Here is a 20,024-nt window from a genome sequence, read left to right as displayed (position 1 = left end):
AACAACAACAAACATTAAATTAATACATTATTATTACTACAATTATTGTTAAATATTAAAGTATTAGTAATTAATATTGATACTTTATTCTTAAAAAAAAAAAAAAAAAACATAAATAAATAACTAAATAAATTTAAAAGAATAACAGTAAAACTACCCAATACAGTAATGTCAAGAGATACTTTGGCACGATATCTCCAAGCACCGAAAGCTCCAAATTTTGTCATCACAATAATCAAATAGTATTTAATTTGATTATTATATTATAATTAACAACTGCATTGTACGAGTAGATTCAATCTAAAAATTATATATATATATATATATATATATATATATATATATATATAAATCAAGAATAGTCTGTTATAAATAGTTCTATTTATTTAATTTTCCGATATCAATAATATTAATCTTGAACTTGAAAATTACACATATCAAATATCTTGTCGAAGTAACCCGCCATATCCAAATGAATATTCAAGCGCTGGTGGCATCCAATCAGCGTGAACATCACGTCGGTCGGAGCAAGAAATTCAATGTGTACAATGTTGCCAACCGTATGTCGAGGCCAATCCACGTAAGCTAACTTCACGGCTTAACGTTGTATAGTATTATTTAACCTATAATTTTGTAGAGACAGTGTTTTTTTATTATATTGTTTATTAGAAGTTTGTAGTTAACAACAATATCGATATACATATAAGTTCTTTTTTAAAAGTAAGTACGTTATTTCGTAAGTAAATGGATTTGAATAAAATTGAATGAGCGTATTAGCTTTTAAGAAGCAATAGTTGAAAGCTTTGGTGCACTTGTTACTGCATTTATTAATTTGATTATTACTCAGATAAATAGCCAAAATGCCTGAAGAGGAAGATATTTCTGCCTCGTCTCGTATGACAAATGATGACTTTAGGAAGTTGTTGATGACACCTAGAGCGTCAGTGCCATCGACAACACCAGCTTCTGTACCTGGAACCGTTCGAGATGCTAGTGCCAAAACGGCACAGACCCCTATTATTGGTGGAAGTAATAGAGCCGAATTGCGAAGAAAAAAAAAGAGCTTTTATGCTAAATTAAAGAAGCAGGAAGATGACAAAATGGCAGAATTAGCAGAAAAGTATAGAGATCGGGCAAGAGAGAGGAGAGACGGAACGAATCAGGATACGGTCGAAGACCCAATAACAAATGCTAGTGCGTATCGAGCTGTTGCGCCAGATTTGAAATCTGGCTTAGATGCCGCAGAACGTAGAAGACAAATGATACAGCAGTCAAAATTCTTGGGTGGTGACATGGAACATACTCACTTGGTGAAAGGTCTCGACTATGCATTGTTACAAAAGGTATTTTAATATAAAAATTGGATTGTTTTCCCTTTTAAATAGAGTTCTTTATTCAATGCAGTCCTTACGGATTTCATTATATTAAAGCTAAGGATTTTATTTTTATATTTATTAATATATTTAAAAAATTAAATTAAATAATAAGTACGTTTGATAAAATCAGGTGAGAAGTGAAATTGAAGCTAAAGAATACGAACAAGAGCAAGAAATGGAAAAGCTTGTTAAACCTAAAGAAAAAATAAAAGAGAAAAAGGAAATTGAGAAAAAAGATGACGAAATGCCATTTAAAACGAAAATAGCTCGTAATATACATAAAACAATTACTATTATGAAGTCAAAAATAATTGAGAGAAATGAACTTTTTACACCTGGACGAATGGCGTATGTTATCGAATTAGATGATGAAAATGCAGAAGTAGATATACCAACAACATTGATTAGAAGTAAAGCGGATGTCCCCACAATTGAGAATACTCCTACTTTGACAACAAACGACATAGTTATTAACAAATTGGCACAAATTTTATCATATCTAAGGCAGGGTAACAGACATGGCAAAAAGGGTAAAAAAAATAAAGATGGACGGCCTAGAGTAGAAGATTTCAATGATATGGAATTGGCTCCTCAAAGAACAATACAAGACGACAGTATTTATGGTGATATCGGTGATTACGTACCGACGCTCACTAAATCAGAACCTAATCAATTGAAACCTAAAAAAAAGGAACCTTACTTTGACAAGCCTTTACCTGATATCACTGAAAAGGATAATGCTCCAAGATTACCAAGTTCATCTGGAATACAACCTGCAGGTAAATAATTTATTTCTTATTCACAAAGCTAAAAATGTATCCCGTTAATAATCAGAATAGCAATAAGGTAGAAAAAGTTCTTCTTAACTTGCAGTTATAAATTCAAACAATATAACAGAGAAAAAAGAAATATATATATATATATATATATATATTTGTATATATACTTTGAATTCTTTGTTTAGATAATAATTATTTAAATATTACAAATCACACATTATTACTTTTATAGTAGTAGCTGTTGCGAAAGTAGCTGCTATTTCTGATGCGATGCAAAGAAAAGGTGCGCTACTTGACAAATTAGCTGCAGAACCAGAAGGCTATGCAGAGTGCTATCCTGGGTTAGATGAAATGCAAGATGCTATCGACGATTCGGATGATGAAGTTGATTATACAAAAATGGATTTGGGAAATAAAAAAGGACCCATTGGACGTTGGGACTTTGATACACCAGAAGAATACAGCGAATATATGAATAACAAAGAGGCTCTTCCAAAGGCAGCATTCCAATACGGAGTTAAGATGGCTGATGGCAGAAGAACAAGAAAGTATAATAAAGAAAAAAATGAGAAAGCCGAATTAGATCGTGAATGGCAGAAAATCCAAAATATTATGAATAAGAGAAAACCGATAAGTAACGATGGGGCACCGGAATTTAAAATTCCAAGATACTAAGTAGTGTGATCAGCACTAACGAATCAGCATAAATAAAATTCTGGAAAAACAATTTTAATTTAGTACAATCGGATTATTGTTTCTGACAATTTTTGTATATATATATATGTGTAAAATAATTTCTAATTTGTAACGTAGAATTTAAGTAATGAAATAAATTGCCTAGAACATTGTAAAATAAAATTCAATTAGTTTTATTAAATATTGATCATTAAATTATTAGTTATTTAAACAGCATAACTCGATGTACATATACGTTTTAAGACGTTGAAATAAATTCACTAGTAATTGATCGTCCGAATGGATATATTTTCAAATTACCATTATGGCCGAATGAAATTTTTATTAATTCATATTTACTAATGCTCTATTAATACAAATCAACACGTTTACATGTCGATTCAACTTCCATAATTAATGATCTGAAAGAGAGATTATAATTACATGTGATAATAATTCACTATGGAAAATTATATTGTCATTAATATAGAATATATTTATAAAAATACGTAAATAAAAAAATATAATTCTATTCGCATTATCTAAAAAATAAACTAAGCCATGTCATTATTATATGCGTACGCTTGCGTATCCACAATGCACTTATCGTTAGAAAATTTCTTCCAATACCTGTTGTAAATTGTAAATGTTACTTCGAATCAATGCCCGTTTTATTTAACGAATCCAAATCAAAATTTCGTCCATAAATAGAAAAAGTGAGTAAATCATCCCTTGGATTTTGCAAATTCATATTGTAAGTCGTAGTGTTTTTAAGATTCACAGATTGAAATGTGAAATCGGTTACGTTTAATGGTAGCATATTTTTTGCAATGCTTATTGGCATAATTATATTGTTTTGAGAATCGATATTTTTCATTGAAATGTTTATCGACTGAAAAGTCGTTGATGCGTCAGCATATACATTTTGATCAAATATTTTTCCACAGCTGCGCAGAGTATTATTGATACAAGAAATTATTCCACAAACTGTAACGCCACCAGTTGCAAAACCACTAAAAGTCCGCGTCCCATTAAAAACAGCTGCTCGGTATCTGGAATATCGGTAATCCAAACGAAATGCAAATATAAGTCATATCAATTATTCAACATATTTTTCATAAAAATCATAAGAATAGCTAATATTACAATTTTAATTATTTTGAAAAATTTACCGGTAAAATAAAGAGCAATTCATAGTGAATTTTTTATTCCAATCTCCATATTTATATGAAAGAAGTAATTTACAGTCTATCTAGAAAATATTCCATCGCGGACAATCAATTTATTAAAATTTTTTAATAAGAAAACAAAAATTTAAGCGTCCGAAAATGATTTATCTCATTTCAACAATAATGTAAATAATCAAACCAAAACTATATTTATACTATTTGTAAAACTGTATTTGTATAATTACATTGGCTTTTAAGGACAATAAAGATAATTACGAAATTGCAATTTTTATAATAAGAAATTTAGAATTATTATTGAACACGAGATATTCAAGATTTTATCTGATCGAATATCGAATGTCTAAAGTATAATTACCTATAATAATTAGAAGAACTCTTATTAGCCGTAGATTTATGAAATTGAAATTTTAATTTTAATTCGCAACAGACATTCCGATCGCATATTGTTTTCTCATAAGAGCTCAATCTCGATTCCGTATTAATTAATTCGGTAGTATAAGGATTAAGATCATCAATAAGGTGAAAATATTTCTCATAGACATCAGGCTCTGTCGTACTAATTTCGGATTTGGAGAAATTATAAATTTTGACCCTTTCAGCATTAATATTTAATAGACGTTTTCCATCAATGACTTTTGGAACTTCCGATACAAAAAGAACGTTAGATCTCTTATTTTCCAAAATAATTTTGACGTATCCGTTTCGACCAATATAAATTCCACTGCCTGAAAAAGAGATTTTTCTTTTATTTATTAAATTAAAATATAATTAATTACATGCAATCATATGCATGCGCGCGTGTACATGAAACAAACGATTATAATTGTTGTTATTATTATTATTATTATTATTATTATTATTATTATTATTATTATTATTATTATTATTATTAAGCTTATTGATAAACAGCACGATTTATAGTGAGTTGGTGAGCTGCTAAAAATCAAAGTACAAATCCAATTAACGGAAAAGAAGGGGAAAAAATCAATGTCTAATATAAAAAATTTTTAATTTAAAGCGCCGCGGTGAATGAATGTCATTTGTTCGATCGAGACACGCAGCGGCGTAACGATCATTTCTATATTGTGACCTGACGTTACTTCCGGCATCGATCGATACTTTCAAGATCCCCAGCGATTCTCTGACAATAAAAGAGCAATAAAACTTTTTACGCGATCAATGCATTTTTCTTCTTTATCTATCTTTTAAATCAATGGATTCGGGAGAAACGTAACGTAACGAGGCCAAACTACCACTCTTAGCCCTTCTAAGTTTTCAAAAATGCATCGTTGGAAAATATGATCGTTGTCTTCAAACTTTATCTTCTTATTAAATCCTTTATAACATCGTGATTTTACATTAAAATTCAATAAATCAATCACTTCCCTATTAATGATAATTTACAAATGCTACACTCGTATCTTTAAGCCCGACCGAAAGCGCAATTATTGATTGTAGCAGAAAATAAGTTAATTTAAAAAATAACAAAAGGTATATTAAACGATCTTTTAATTAATGAAAAAGTAAAGATTTGTATTGGTGTGTCGCGCATTTATCATTATTAATAACGAGATACTTAACTTATTTAATAAATTTAATATACTTAATATATTATTTATAGCCATTTATATTATCCGTTCTATTATTATTTAATGTTAACTATTTCTACAACGTTGCGACAACGTACCCACAACATTACACGTACACATTGCCCGTGTAAATTCTTTTGCAAATTCTTCACTTACATTATTGTTATTATAAACAAAGGTCGCTTATATTGTTCTAAGAACTGCATAAATATTTACGGCCATACATTTTGAGTAGCGTAAATTGTTTATAATAGCAAATAAAAGAAATTCATCGTCAATGCTACATTTATATGCGTTGTAAAAGAAAAATTTAACAATATATTTATTATAAAGCATTTGATCAGCTTATTTATCGACTTTTAATAATAAAGTGATAATATTAATTTGATTTTTTTTTATTAAAAAGAATTGATCTCATAACGCAATTAGTACATTTATCATCGACATCCAATGTAAGATATTTATTAATATATTATTTCTGATTAAACAATAAAAAATCTCTTTTTATGTAGCCTAGAGTCAAATCGAGAATATAATTTTGTATTCCGATTAATATATAGTAATCTTTTATTAATGTTGAATAGACAGTATCAATTGAATATTGAATAAGTTTAACTTTGCTCACTCCCACGTATATAGCCATTAATATTTTTATATAAAATTATTGATACAACTTACAATAAAAAATCTTTCAGAGTTCACATCTACATTATTATCTATTAATATTGTCTGGCATATTGTCTGTCTGTATATGGTTATTAGACTATGCGCTCTCCCAACGTATTAATATTATTAAAAATTTAAAGGCAAAGTGTCAACGAAATATCTACTTTACAAACAATCCTTGTATATAATAAATATTATTGAATATTGTACCTCCGCTAGCAGTTTTTGGATTATTATATCCAGAAGATAGCAGATTTATGTCATTGGCAAATGCCCAACTTGCTTGTAGTTGAACACTGTATAAATACGGCATTTCTGAATACCAATGTGATGAAAATATAATATCCCTTATTCCCAAATCGTGAACAAGATTTAGCGTCGGCGTTTTAAACATAATGTCGAAGCAGATGATTTGGCCAAAAGTGACGCCAAAGTCAGTCTCAAAAGTTGAGATAATCGGTTCCAGCGTCCTGTTTGTATCAAGCTCACCAAACAGATTGTACTTCCTGTATCTAGCAATAACCTCACCATTTCGATTAAAAACGACATTAGTGTTATAAATGAGCAAGCCATCGTCCGAGCAATTATCTCCAACGCAATCAAATTTTTCACGATGATTTATCACTATATATAACTTATGCTTTAATGCCGCACATGATATGTTCTTTAGAGACTGTAGATATTGGATGAAAATGTATCTAATTATTCATTATTCATATTTATTTATATCGTATATCATATGCGCACGCATACATAATTCTAAACCGTATTATAGCTTACATCAGGATAATTATTCGCATCGTTACAAGGAACAATTTTATCTTGCGGATCTGGAATATAAGAAGCGGCTTCACTTCGTCGAACCGTTAAATTTTTCGAATTGGAAATTGATAAGCTCGATTCAGGAAATATTAAAATATCGACAGACTGCAAATATAAATATATTTGTACTTATTTGCATTATTAGTGGATAATGTAAATAACGATAAAATTAACTAAACGAATCTTAGGCATTGTTGAAGAATAATAACAAAAGAAATAAAAAAAAAAAAAAAGAAAATGAAAAAAAAGAAGTAATATGTATTTAATATAATATGCATTATTGTAAAATGTGCTAAAAAAGTTTAAAAAAAAAAAATATAATATTCTGTTTCAAATTTTCAAAAATATAATTCATATTAATAATTCGATGTATTGAGTGCTTAAATCATTTTGTTTTACATTCCAAGTAAAAATTTAATTATTTACTTTAGGAAAATCAAATCAACAAAATATATTTTTATATCTTACATCAATGATCCTTAAAAAATGAATCTAATATTCTCTTACGCACAATATACTTTGTTATATTTATAGAAATATATTTTGTTATCTTATCAATCTATATGAGCATAATAAATTTTTATAATTATTAAATAAACGAAATCAATTATCCAATTATGACCTGCGCATCGTTTAAATAAGAATTTTTTACGATAAGACAAAAATATTTAAAAAAATTTATATATTCATGAAATACATACGTATTCAACGGCTTTCTCTATAATTTTTATATAATGCTTTGTGTTCAAATTTGCTATATTAACTTGTTCGTCCGATTTATAAATCGGAGTGTATTCGACAACTGCCGCAGTATAACTTAGCGAGCATGTATTCGGAGGCTTAAAATATAATTTTAATCACATTAATCAATATAATATCATTTTAAAATCCATATATGATTGTATATTTACCACTTTTATTAGTAATGGATATAGCAGCACAATTCCCAATCTCCAAACGATCTTCATGTTTTATATTTTTTTAAATATATAAATTGTATAATCTGCCAAATATATTGAATATTCAAATTTACGATGCAATTTTCACTCTTAGCTTTATAAATTATATAAAAATACGTTAATCTATTACTTTGGTATAATGTACGAACAGCATGATAAATGCAATAATAAATATAAGATTATTGTAAATTATCGTTAAAGATATAATAACATTAATCTTAATAATCTTGAATAATATTAAAACTCAAATTTACGTAATACTTTTATAATGAATCAAAATTATATTACACAATAATAGACTACACTTTCTCCTTATAACGATTATCCTTATATCTAAGATATTGATCGCTTATTAATTTTCTAATCTGAAAAAAGATTAAAAGAAATAAATATTTCCTATAAAAGTGAAGTCTTAACTGTTAATAAGCAGAATATACTATTTGTTTAAAATACTCCGATATAGCTCTCGTTAAATTCTTATAAATAATATAAATTAATATTTTATTCATAAAAATGATTTCAGTCATTCTTCAAAAGCTCATTATCGTATTAAAAGTGCAGTATATATCTATTCTATTTATAATATTAACTACATTCACAGTATTAATAATATCATTAATGTCCATCAGAACATCAAATAAAATAAAATAAAAGCAAATACTGATTTGACGATAATCTCGTACGTATAGTATGTCCGATAATCTATTGATACAAAAATATTAATTTAATGAGGTTAAGTTTACATATAAATATATATATATATATATATATATATATATATATATATGGTATATATAATTGAAAATGATATTTTATTTAAATAAATGTATATACATTTAATAATACCTAGGGTTCCTTTCTACATGGAATGTCTAGATACATGAATGTATATTGTCGTTTCATATAATTTATGAATATTATTTCATATGATTTATTTATGTGCTTTACAATGAGCCCGAATTTAAAAAAATAATCAAATTTCTCAATTATTTAAGTTTTTTTTTTCTTTTTTTTTTCGATAGTATACCATTTGAATTAACGTTATAATAAATTCTTTATGAATGTAAAATAAATTAATTTGACAGAATATTTAACGATGTATGGATGAATATTTGCAAAACATTTAAATACCTCTCGTTAACTACATTTATATAACCATAAGTGATTATTTAAAAATCACAAAATTACATAACTTTATTTATCGTACTAAGGAAACGTAATTTCTAGAAATTTATAATCTGAATAGCAAGTGACCTTATTTTATCAAATATAAATTCGATGAGCATTGAAAAATTTCAGTTTTGCCGTTTCTTTATCGGTAAAAAATTTAACGGACTTTAATTTTAGTTCAATGAATAATTAAGCATTTAAGGCATTAAAGCAATTAGCGAATGAAAACTTATTGCGTGAATAATTTTCAACTTAATATTTAAAAATTCATTTTTATATATTTATTAATATCCGTTCCCTCTGACTACATTTCGTTCAAACAAACAAGATTTATTTAACTATAAAACTATAAGTGACTCGGTCAGATTTCCTTTTACACAACAATAAATAATAATTCTCACGATATAAAAAAATCGGATAACGATAATATTTTCTATATTCCTATTTTGTAGTAAGTGTATTATCAGTATATCAATGCCTTTGCACGAATTTACTTTATCCCATTTTCAACTATATTGTATCTTCTATATATAAACTATATATATATATATATATATATATATATATATATATATATATATATATTGTCAATGTAAACAAAATACTGTTACATGGAGTATTATAATGATAATATTGAAGAAAAGTTGAATCTGTTACATTTTCTCATTCTTTCGATTACTATTACGTATTATAGATTATTAAACAAAATTATAAATGCCACATAATATCTATATTTTACGAATTGATCATTAATTTTATACTATCTTTAAGCTACATTGTTTCTTACTACTTCTATTTCTTCCTCCCTCTCTCACTGTTAAGAATTAAGAAGGAAAGGAATATAAAGATATACGAATAAAAAGTGAAACATCGCATATTTAGTTTAATATATTGTTATATAATTTTAACATATAATTATATTGTATCTATTATTATCTATTATATTCTGTATATGTAATTAGATTATAATTTATGCACGAGTACAAAAAGTCAATTTGTACTTACGGAAATAATAAAAAGTGGATCCTTTACTAATGATAAACTCGCAATGTCGTTTACTGTAAAAACTCGAAAGCCACACTACATATCTACAATTCTCGTTGTCGTAGGCATAGATTATTTATTACGCAATCATCGAAGCATTTATAATCCACTATTCGATCGCTTAGTTTGACATCTCTTCTTCACTTTTTTCTCATTTACAACCAACGCAATTACGTATCAGTACCTAAACATACACGCTATGTGAATATATATTACCTAACCTCTTGGTGTAGCGTAGCTTAGTGCACGTGTAGTTACTACATCGATCAACGATCAATCTTATTTTGGTCGGTTCGATTAATTTCTATGTAACAGTATGTAACACGTATATTCGCACGCATAAGCGTATGTAAGAGTGGCGAGCCGCGCTTATGCTTAGAAAGCTTTCTGCGCAACAAGTGTATAATTTTTTTTTTTTTTTTTATTTATAAGCACATCCGGAATGAGTTGAATGAAGCATAATCATAATATAATATAGGATACAATGTAGTAAAATTAATATCTTCTGTGAAAATTAGTCAAAAAACTTTCATGTTTTCATTTTAGTCTAGCAAGATTAGCCTGATTTGACGAATCAAAATTTTTAATAAACATTTGCAAGACATAGAGTTTTCGTATAATCATAAGTAAATTAAGAAAATCATCTATTCAACTATAAATAAGGTGTGTGTATATATATATATAAGTTTATTTATTAAATAGTTTTAAATGTTAATTAAAGTTTTTATAAGCAGATTAATCGTCAGAATTATTAAAACTGCAAATTTTTTTAATGTAAAATAATTTATTATTTTAATAATTTATAAGAATAGGAAGAAAAACATATTTTCTACAAAATTGTATAAAGTTCTTAATGTAATGAGACGATATTCGATGGTAATAAACAAAATAATCAATAGTTTTCAAAAGGAAAAAAATGCAAATTTATTGCAATTGCTCACTAAACTTAAAAAATTCTCTGTAATCGTGAATACTTAAATGAAGATTAATTTTCTTTTTATCTTCTGTGCTTTCCTCAAAAAACATTAATCCTAACGTAATTGCTAAAAGTTCACCGTTAAGTATAAGTGGTCCGCCATGGTCAGGCTAAAAATAAAAAATGATTTAATAATGTTATTAATTTATAACTATTATGAAAATAATTTAATTTTAGCGACACGAAACGTGCAATTCAGTATGATTGGCTAATATCGTATGAAATTATTAATTACATTTTAATTTTCATAGAATTTCTAATGAAATTTACGCAGAATAATTTGTTAGAAAATTTACAACTACCAATCGCGTACTCAGTTAAAAAATCTAAAATTACCAATTAAAAATTAAAATTAAAATATAAAGTAAATAATCTATTTGTTTTTCAATGCTACAATGTAGAAGATCATTTTGAAGTGCAATTAGTATGAAATTTTGATTACTCTCTCTCTCTCTCTCTCTCTCTCTCTCTCTCTCTCTCTCTCTCAATCACAACTGAAAATATAATTAAAGCTAAATATAAAGGATTTCTCTCAGATAGCTTTATTACGTTTCAAAGTAATACGTTATAATATATTTTGTTTAGATGGTTTACTCTAAGAGCTATATAAATCAATATTTTGTAATAATTTCATTCTAATTTGTGAATTTAATAAAATCTTATTGATATCGAATTATCATTGATGAAACTTGATGAATTTTATACGAATGAAATTCCATTCTACATAGATGGATAATTCTTTGTGCTCTAAATGTGAATAGATTGCGACAATAATTCCTCTTGAATTGATAAAAAATTTATCATTTACATACAATTAATAAGACTTACATCATCCATAATGGCATGTGGCTTGTTCCTCGTACACAATACATATTCAGGAATACACCAATTTTGTTCGCGAATTTTCATCGCCTTAGCTAGACATTCTTCGTTGGATAAAATGTTCACGTGTGCCTTCTTTTTGATCGTCAATGGCTCTGAAGGATTAGAATAACAAGGCGTACATCCGATCACTTTTACCTTTTTGCCGATTAATTGGCTCGGGCTTAGTTGCGAGAGAGGTGACGGAGTAACGAATCTCGCAGAAAAAGGTAACTAAAAGAAGTTTTACGGTTTATTCTTCAAAACGATATTCATCCGTTGCCAATTTATAAAATGCCCAACTTATAACACGTCTATAAAAGCTTAATGTAACTATGATAATCCAAACGATTCAAGCAGGCAACACTTAATATTTTAATATTAATTTACTTTTATCACGCCAATATCATTATGATCATGCAGTTTCGTTTTATTGTATTTGACAATATATTGATCGAACGTGATCCACCATGTCGGTTCGTATGATTCACCAAGCCTTACATCATGAGAGCCAGCTTGTACGTAAAAACCCTCTGTCTCAAATAATTGCAAGCAGCTAGCAGTTGTTACAAGATCAGAAGTCGTAAAGAATGTTGCCGTGCAAAAAATAGTTAATAAATTATCGTTAGTCTTTCTTAAGAGGCATGCAGCGGAAGAAAATTCATTCTTTGTTAAGAGTTTTATCCTTTCGCCTGTCAGTGGATTTGCGCTTGTAGAATAATATTTCCCTCCTAAAAAGTGTTTAGCAGCATTTACAACAATACTGTATAATAATTTTTATTTAATTTTAGCTTACCAAATATTACAAAGTGAATGAGAACGTGTAAAATTAATAGCTTCATATTGCCAAAAATATTTATGAAAAATTCAATGTACAAGGTACAAAAATTTTTTATTCTTATATAATATAAATAGAAGGAAATAATATTTTTCATACAATAAAATATATATTAGTGTAAATATTGTAAAATTTATCATACATCGTTAAGCAGTCGTTAAACTCTTAACGTATGAACAAATATTTTTTCATGCATATTTTTTAAATTACTATTGAACAATATTGTTTTTTTTTTTTTTTAAAATATACAAATATTAAATATTTAAAACAAAATCTATTGAATAACTGTAATTAATATTATAAAATGTAATCTTGTCGAATTATTCATTTTTATTAATAAGTTTTAAAATACACGCGCGCGCGCGCGCGCACACACACACACACACACACACACACACACACACATATATAATATGTTTTTGAGCAAAAATATTAAGATTTGGTGTAGAGTAAAAATTTGTTATACTACATGTAAATCGTAAGAAACATTAGTTATTTTTATACGCTTTTATCGTAATATTAATTGCTAGAAACAATGTATCGGTATATATATAATAGCGAATGACACTTTAAATTAAGAAAAACAACTGGAATGTTAATTACTCAATATGAAAGTTATAATTAAAAATTCTTTTAAAATAACGATTTTATTCTTGCAAATATGCGTCACTTGTCACTTATATTTTCTAATTTTTATAATATTTCTCTTAAATTTAACATACAAATTTAGCATTAAAATTTGAATAATGCAATAAAATATTAATGATTAATTTCATTATCAAATACTCTTATAAAAATGATAATCTCATGGTATTCTTAACGCAATTTATCCACATATTATTACAAATTTAACATTAAACTTTACAATGTTTTTCAATCATTATGTATTCTAACGAAGAATAAAGATAACTAAATACTTTTTACTGCATCTTAGAATTAATTATTAATTTTCTCGATCGAATAATGCAAAACTCATTTGAATTTCTTAATACATTAAATAACTCGTGTTTTCATTAGATATTACTTGTACTTTATTCGTAAAAAAAAAAAAAAAAAAAAAAAAAAAATGTTTAATAGTACAATTTACTGCCCATTTGTTATAAACAAGTAAACATAAAAGTATTAGTTAAAATAAGGAGACGAAAAAAAAATTACAATAGAATGTCAGAAGAAAAATTTATTGTTTTTAAAAACATTTATCATTTTGAAATAATAAAATGGCGATAATTTTAATTTTGTATTTATAATAACATTTTTTATTATATATTTTTACATAGAAAATTGTTTTGATCATTTATAACTGTATAAAATAAAATTAATTATATTTGAATTTTTACATCATAATTTTATATTGATAATATCAAATTTTACAAAGAATATTAATAATTACGATTAAAAAACGATCGCATTATTATTTTTTGGTTACAGTATTACGAAACAAATGCTTTGAACAAATGATTTTTTTTTTAATTGAAAAATTCCAAAATATCTCCACGTTTTTCATGTGTTTACCGTGCATTTTATAATTAACAAGATTTATTATATAATTGTATTTTTTTCTACAAAATTTTATATAACATTAACTATGCGATTATAGCTATAGTGAATCAATTTAACAAATTAATTCTGCTTAACTTAGGCAAACAACTAATTTATACTTATAAACATACGATATAATTATTTTTTAAATATTACAAACCTTTAAGATTTAATTAATTTTTCCTCACTTGAGTACTCAATTATTTATACTAGTATATCTATAATAATAATTACTATTTTCTTTAAATACAAGAGAGAGAAATTAGAATTTATCTTAATAAGCAATTATTTTGTAAATTTGGATTTTCCTTAAGGTCAGCATAAACGTAAGCATTTATCATTGATAAATAAATAATTATTGAATCCTATCGATAAAATCTTCATTTCTTTTTTTTTTTAATTTACTCATTCAATACAATATATTGCCAAAGGCATTCTTAAGTTATATGTTAAATTCTATAAATTGCATAATCCGAAATCCATGATTCTCTTAATGGGCGATTGTCAAAAGTTAAATAATGCATCGTTCAAAATATATTATAAATTAATACTTGTATTCTAATTACACAGCGAACAGAAGTACTTTGATTAAAAATTATTTATTAAATACAATCTACTATATGCATAAATTAAAGTCAATAAAATATTGGTAATCTTCGATAGACAAATGATAATTTTTCCTTTTTAGTTCCGTCGTCTCTCCTACCGCAGCAGTTGCTCCAATATTGACAGCCACAATTTCTCCATTAAGTAAAAGTGGACCACCAAAGTCACCCTAAAATAAATACTTACATTTAATAAACAATTATATATTATAAAATATATAGTGTATAATTTACCTATATTTCTTATGCGATACGTTATCTAAGTTATTTTCTACTCAATTAGGGAGAAAATAAAATTCATGCATGTAGAAAGAGATTTAATGTACAGTTTTTTAATATATACATACACACGCGCACGCGCACTCGCACGCACACATACTGATGTATAAAAATTATAGAGCGGGAAAGGTATATAAAAAAATATATATAAATTAATTTTTTTTCTTCTTTTATGGAAAACATGTTTTCTTTCATTATCTTTGTGAGAGATATTTTAATCAATCTGTTATATTAAATTTTATAAACAATCGAAATACCACATTATTTATTGATTTAAGATTTCAAATTAAAATTTTTAAATTGCTCATTTCACAATAGAATATATATATATATATATATATATATATTATTCAATTGACTCAAAATTTTATATATAAATATTGCTGGTAAATATTTTGCACTTTAAAATTAATTCCAATTATAATCATCACTTACTGTGGCTAGAAGGACGCCTGGCTCATAAGAAGAGCACAGCAAATATTTTGGCATAGGATTTATTTGTTCCTGATGTGACAAATCCTTATACGAACACTCCATATTTGACATAATTTTAACGTTGGCCTTCATCTTAATCATCGATGGTTCTCCAGCACAAGAGAGACCACAACCCAAAATCTTGACTTTTTGTCCACTCAAATTGTCTGGTTCGACTTTGGAAATTGGAGCGGGAGTAATATTGTTAACCGGCTCTGCTAACTGCGAATAAATGTTTAAATTGCCATTTACGTATAAATTAATCAAAGTAAATTTAAATATTGCGCTTATTATTGTTTTATTTAGTTATTAATTTACTCTTATAATGCTAATATCATTTTGAGGATGATTATAGGGTAATTTATATATCTCAGCAAATTTGTCATACGTCAGCCACCATAAAGGAGAATACATGTGACCAAGTCTAACATCATGTGATCCGGCATTAACAACAAAACCTATTTCTCCGTTATCATCGACACAGGATGCAGTGGATAGCAGATGGGTTAACGAAATAAATGTTGCGGTGCAATAAATATTCCGATTTACTTCATTTTCTGGTATATTTCTCATAAGACAAGCAATAGAAGTAAATTCATACTCATCCACTGATTTTACATATCGAGTACCAAGTATTGCTTCCGTATCGATAAAACGATAGTTGTTAACTAAGGAAGAAAGCTCTCTTTTTAATAATTTTATAATAAAAACAAAAAAAACAAAAATTTTTTTTATACTACTTTTGATTATTTACCAAAGATTGTAGATTGAAAAAGAAAGAGAAATATTTTATATGTCATATTGAATGTAAAATATGTTTTATTGAATTATTGACAGATTAGTTGTATTTGATTAATTTTTTATAAAGTAAGGAAAAACGTGTTTGGAATATAAAGGCAGATATTATAAAAAAAAAAATAAAAAAAATAATGTAAAGCTTATCAGTTTCATAAAAAAATTAATAAATTGTTAAAGCATGTTATATACACTTAAATATAACATTATAAAATATAAAATATGTGTGTACTCGTTATAATAGATTAAAACTATTTCTGTAAAAATGTAAACAAGTGTGGAAATAAAATTTTAAATAAATATTTCATTATTAAGTAAAGTGTATCGATACATCGAGTCTTTACTGAAGTTCAAATGTCAGAATATACGAGGATTATTTGTATTAAATCACGAATACTCTTAAATCTCATGATCATTAGATAACACGAAATAAATTAGAATTATAAGATATAAAATGAAAAGAATTTATGAGGAATGAATATATTTAAGCGATCCAAACTCTGTTAACAATTAATATTCATATTCCTTATTTAACAATTGGCCTATAATTAATTGCACAAAATGTATTATACAAAATGAGTGACACGAAAGGCTTCTATAGCACACATACAAACAATATACCAATAATGTCATAAAAATTTCTTATAAACTATGAAAGTATTTTGGCTCGTGTATCTCTTAATATTATAATTATATTTCTTAACGTTATATTTCTAACGATTATTATTATTTTAAATTATACAATTTATGAAATAAGTAAGTAGTTATTTTATTATTATTATTATTATTATTATTATTATTATTATTATTATTATTATTATTATTATTATATAAGGATTATTATATGTTATTTTATTTTATAAGGTTTATTTTATTTTTTAAATATGAAAATCAGGTTAGACTAAATTTTTATTTACTTTTGCTGCATTCAGTGCTCTTTCATCTTTATTTATTTAAAGACATTAAGAAGATTATTTTTCAAAATATGTGCAAAATAATTGTTTCCATTAAAAATCCATTTCACGATATTGTATAGCCTGTTTTTTTTTTTTTTTTTTGTTTGTTGAAATCCTCTCTTGAGCGACATTAATATAATTAATATATTCATACTCTTAAACAAAGAAGTAAAAGATTTTTAAATGATAGCTCGTCAATATTGAATATTTTTAATAAATTAGTTCATGATTAACACGTTTAATGTGACATTTTCATGATCCCTAAAATATAATGTTGTATAAATATATTTTAGAATATCTTAAGCAAAGAAATCATTTAGAAAAAGTAATTGATAAGTATAATAACACCTAATTATACTCATATAATACAATTAAATAAAGCCATGCGAAATTTAATATAATATAAAACAATCCAGTTCTGAAAAAATAAGTCTTGCAGCACTTTTAAAAAATCTTTTGCAGCTTTATACTCATTAATATAAAATATTCGCTTTTAAATAAACTTGTACAATTATTGTCGTGCCCGTCCTTCGTTAAAAATTATCAAAATCTTGTGTAATGGTAGGCGAACACTTGGTTGTTCTTCTTCTTCTTCTAAATCAAATTTATAAATTCGTCTCATTATACATTTATTATACTAATATTTTTTTTATTAAATTTAATTTAACTGGTTTTGGTTAAAAGTTTGTTGGTTAATTATATTAAGTGTCACAAGACGAAGCCAGTAAACATATTTATTTTCAATTATTTTCAACGCCATTACCCACTTTCAATTTGATTAAATAGGAAAATAATAAAAGGAAGGAAAGAAGGAAAGAAAGAAAGAAGAGAAATAAAGAAGAGTCACTTGCCCATCATGCTAACGCGAAGTAAAATAATCATTGATCTGTAAGAAAGTTGAATTTCAAGAAGACTACGTGGGAAACGAGTGGAAAACTCCAGCCATACATAAATCAAGGCTTGCCAAAGTCAAGGTCATATATACGCGAAACAGTAATATAAAGAAGCACAAAATTTAATATTTCATAGACTGTGATAGCATGATAAGGAGTGCATTCAACAACGTATGCAACATGTGCGCAAAAATTATGCTTAGCCAGCTAAGAGGCGAATGTAAATTTTTTGTTTAACTTAAACCACAAGTCGAAAATAAATTTGGATGAAACGTAACGGGGATAGATGATTGCCAAGTTGACTAAATCTCAAATTAACTGCGTGTATTGGATGGTGTGAAGGCGGGACTAATGTGTGCCACGGATAGAAAAGAGTATGGGAACTAATAGAAAAAATATAAAAAAAATTGTTGATCCTGAAATAGAATGCAAACACAATTTTAAATTATAATCAATGATAGTAAGAATTAGTTATTTCTTTACGATAATACAGTTTTTAAAAGATGAATTGATAATTATAATGGTTGTAGGAGCCAGTTTATAAAATTAAAAATTTTGCGATATTTTGTTGTGTTGAAATTTCTTTAGGGTAAGATTGCTTTTATAGATCGGAGGTCAAAGGTTAATTGAAACATATTTGAAATACATTAAAATCTCATTTTTAATTTATGCAATATTTTAAATAAATTTTGCATGCAAAAAATTAATATAAATCTGGCTATTAAGTTGAGGTTAAATATGATCCAATGGACTATATCAAGTGATTTCTAAAATTAATTATATTATCTATGCAAATATTATCTATCAAATACTTTTCTCTTCGTTTTCATAATTAATAAGTTAATAATTAAACGAAAAAAAAATACATTAATACATTCATTATAATGATACATATCGTTATTAAACAATTTTTGTTGAACAATTTATTATCGATTTATTATAGATTAAAATAATTAAACTGCTTTTCTGCAAATATTGACATATTTAACGATACGGATTAAAAAGTATTTAGCAAAATATACACAAAGCAACTATTACATATTAATGCCGTCGCCATCAAAATAAATTACTGAATACATAGCCTATTTTCCATCTTTACACTCTATTCGTTTTAATAAAGTAGGTAATCAAATAAATGGAAATAATATAATCCCGTGCGATAAAAGATAAAATAATATCTATAATAATACATGTAATAATAGCGTCATTAGAAACAGAATGTTTAATAATAATATTTATTTAATGAATAAATTCATGTGTTTGAGGTAAATAAATGACTTGATTCAAAATTATAATCTTATCTTTATGATAAGACTTATAAATCATTAATGAAATAATTATTTTAACGAATAAGTTAATTTAATATATACAGATTTAAATTGATTTTTTGCATGCAAAAATTTATTTATAATACTTAGAGTATCGATTATCATTGCGAATATGTATATATATATATATATATATATATATATATATATATATATGTTTTTCCATAACATTTTTAAAAAATGATTTATGTTTATGTAAAAATTATAATT

The 20,024-nt window shown here is 26.0% G+C and overlaps 3 protein-coding genes across 3 annotated transcripts; 1 reads left to right on the top strand and 2 right to left on the bottom strand.

Annotated features, from left to right (window-relative positions):
- The first annotated feature begins 604 nt into the window (after positions 1-604).
- On the top strand, positions 605-2,939 carry LOC105364942 (IC cytokine homolog beag). Its single transcript, XM_011502979.1, has 4 exons — positions 605-720; positions 848-1,343; positions 1,507-2,155; positions 2,388-2,939. Exons 2-4 carry the CDS (start codon positions 861-863, stop codon positions 2,828-2,830), a joined length of 1,575 nt encoding a protein of 524 aa, XP_011501281.1. The 5' UTR covers positions 605-720; positions 848-860; the 3' UTR covers positions 2,831-2,939.
- Positions 2,940-3,039: 100 nt separating this feature from the next.
- Positions 3,040-8,098, bottom strand: LOC105364941 (vanin-like protein 1). Its single transcript, XM_011502978.1, has 7 exons — positions 8,009-8,098; positions 7,799-7,936; positions 7,056-7,202; positions 6,486-6,948; positions 4,376-4,745; positions 3,468-3,882; positions 3,040-3,258 (listed from the first exon to the last, which is right to left on the bottom strand). Exons 1-6 carry the CDS (start codon positions 8,063-8,065, stop codon positions 3,480-3,482), a joined length of 1,578 nt encoding a protein of 525 aa, XP_011501280.1. The 5' UTR covers positions 8,066-8,098; the 3' UTR covers positions 3,040-3,258; positions 3,468-3,479.
- Positions 8,099-10,826: 2,728 nt separating this feature from the next.
- LOC105364985 (uncharacterized) lies at positions 10,827-12,978 on the bottom strand. Its single transcript, XM_011503031.1, has 5 exons — positions 12,904-12,978; positions 12,498-12,838; positions 12,075-12,341; positions 11,212-11,356; positions 10,827-10,831 (listed from the first exon to the last, which is right to left on the bottom strand). The coding sequence occupies exons 1-5, from the start codon at positions 12,947-12,949 to the stop codon at positions 10,827-10,829; spliced, it is 804 nt and encodes a 267-aa protein (XP_011501333.1). The 5' UTR covers positions 12,950-12,978.
- Between the last annotated feature and the right edge of the window lie 7,046 nt (positions 12,979-20,024).

Source organism: Ceratosolen solmsi, unplaced genomic scaffold (assembly GCF_000503995.2).
Source record: "Ceratosolen solmsi marchali unplaced genomic scaffold, CerSol_1.0 scaffold61, whole genome shotgun sequence".
Taxonomy (NCBI): domain Eukaryota; kingdom Metazoa; phylum Arthropoda; class Insecta; order Hymenoptera; family Agaonidae; genus Ceratosolen; species Ceratosolen solmsi.
This window is presented reverse-complemented; position numbering and strand designations above follow the sequence as displayed.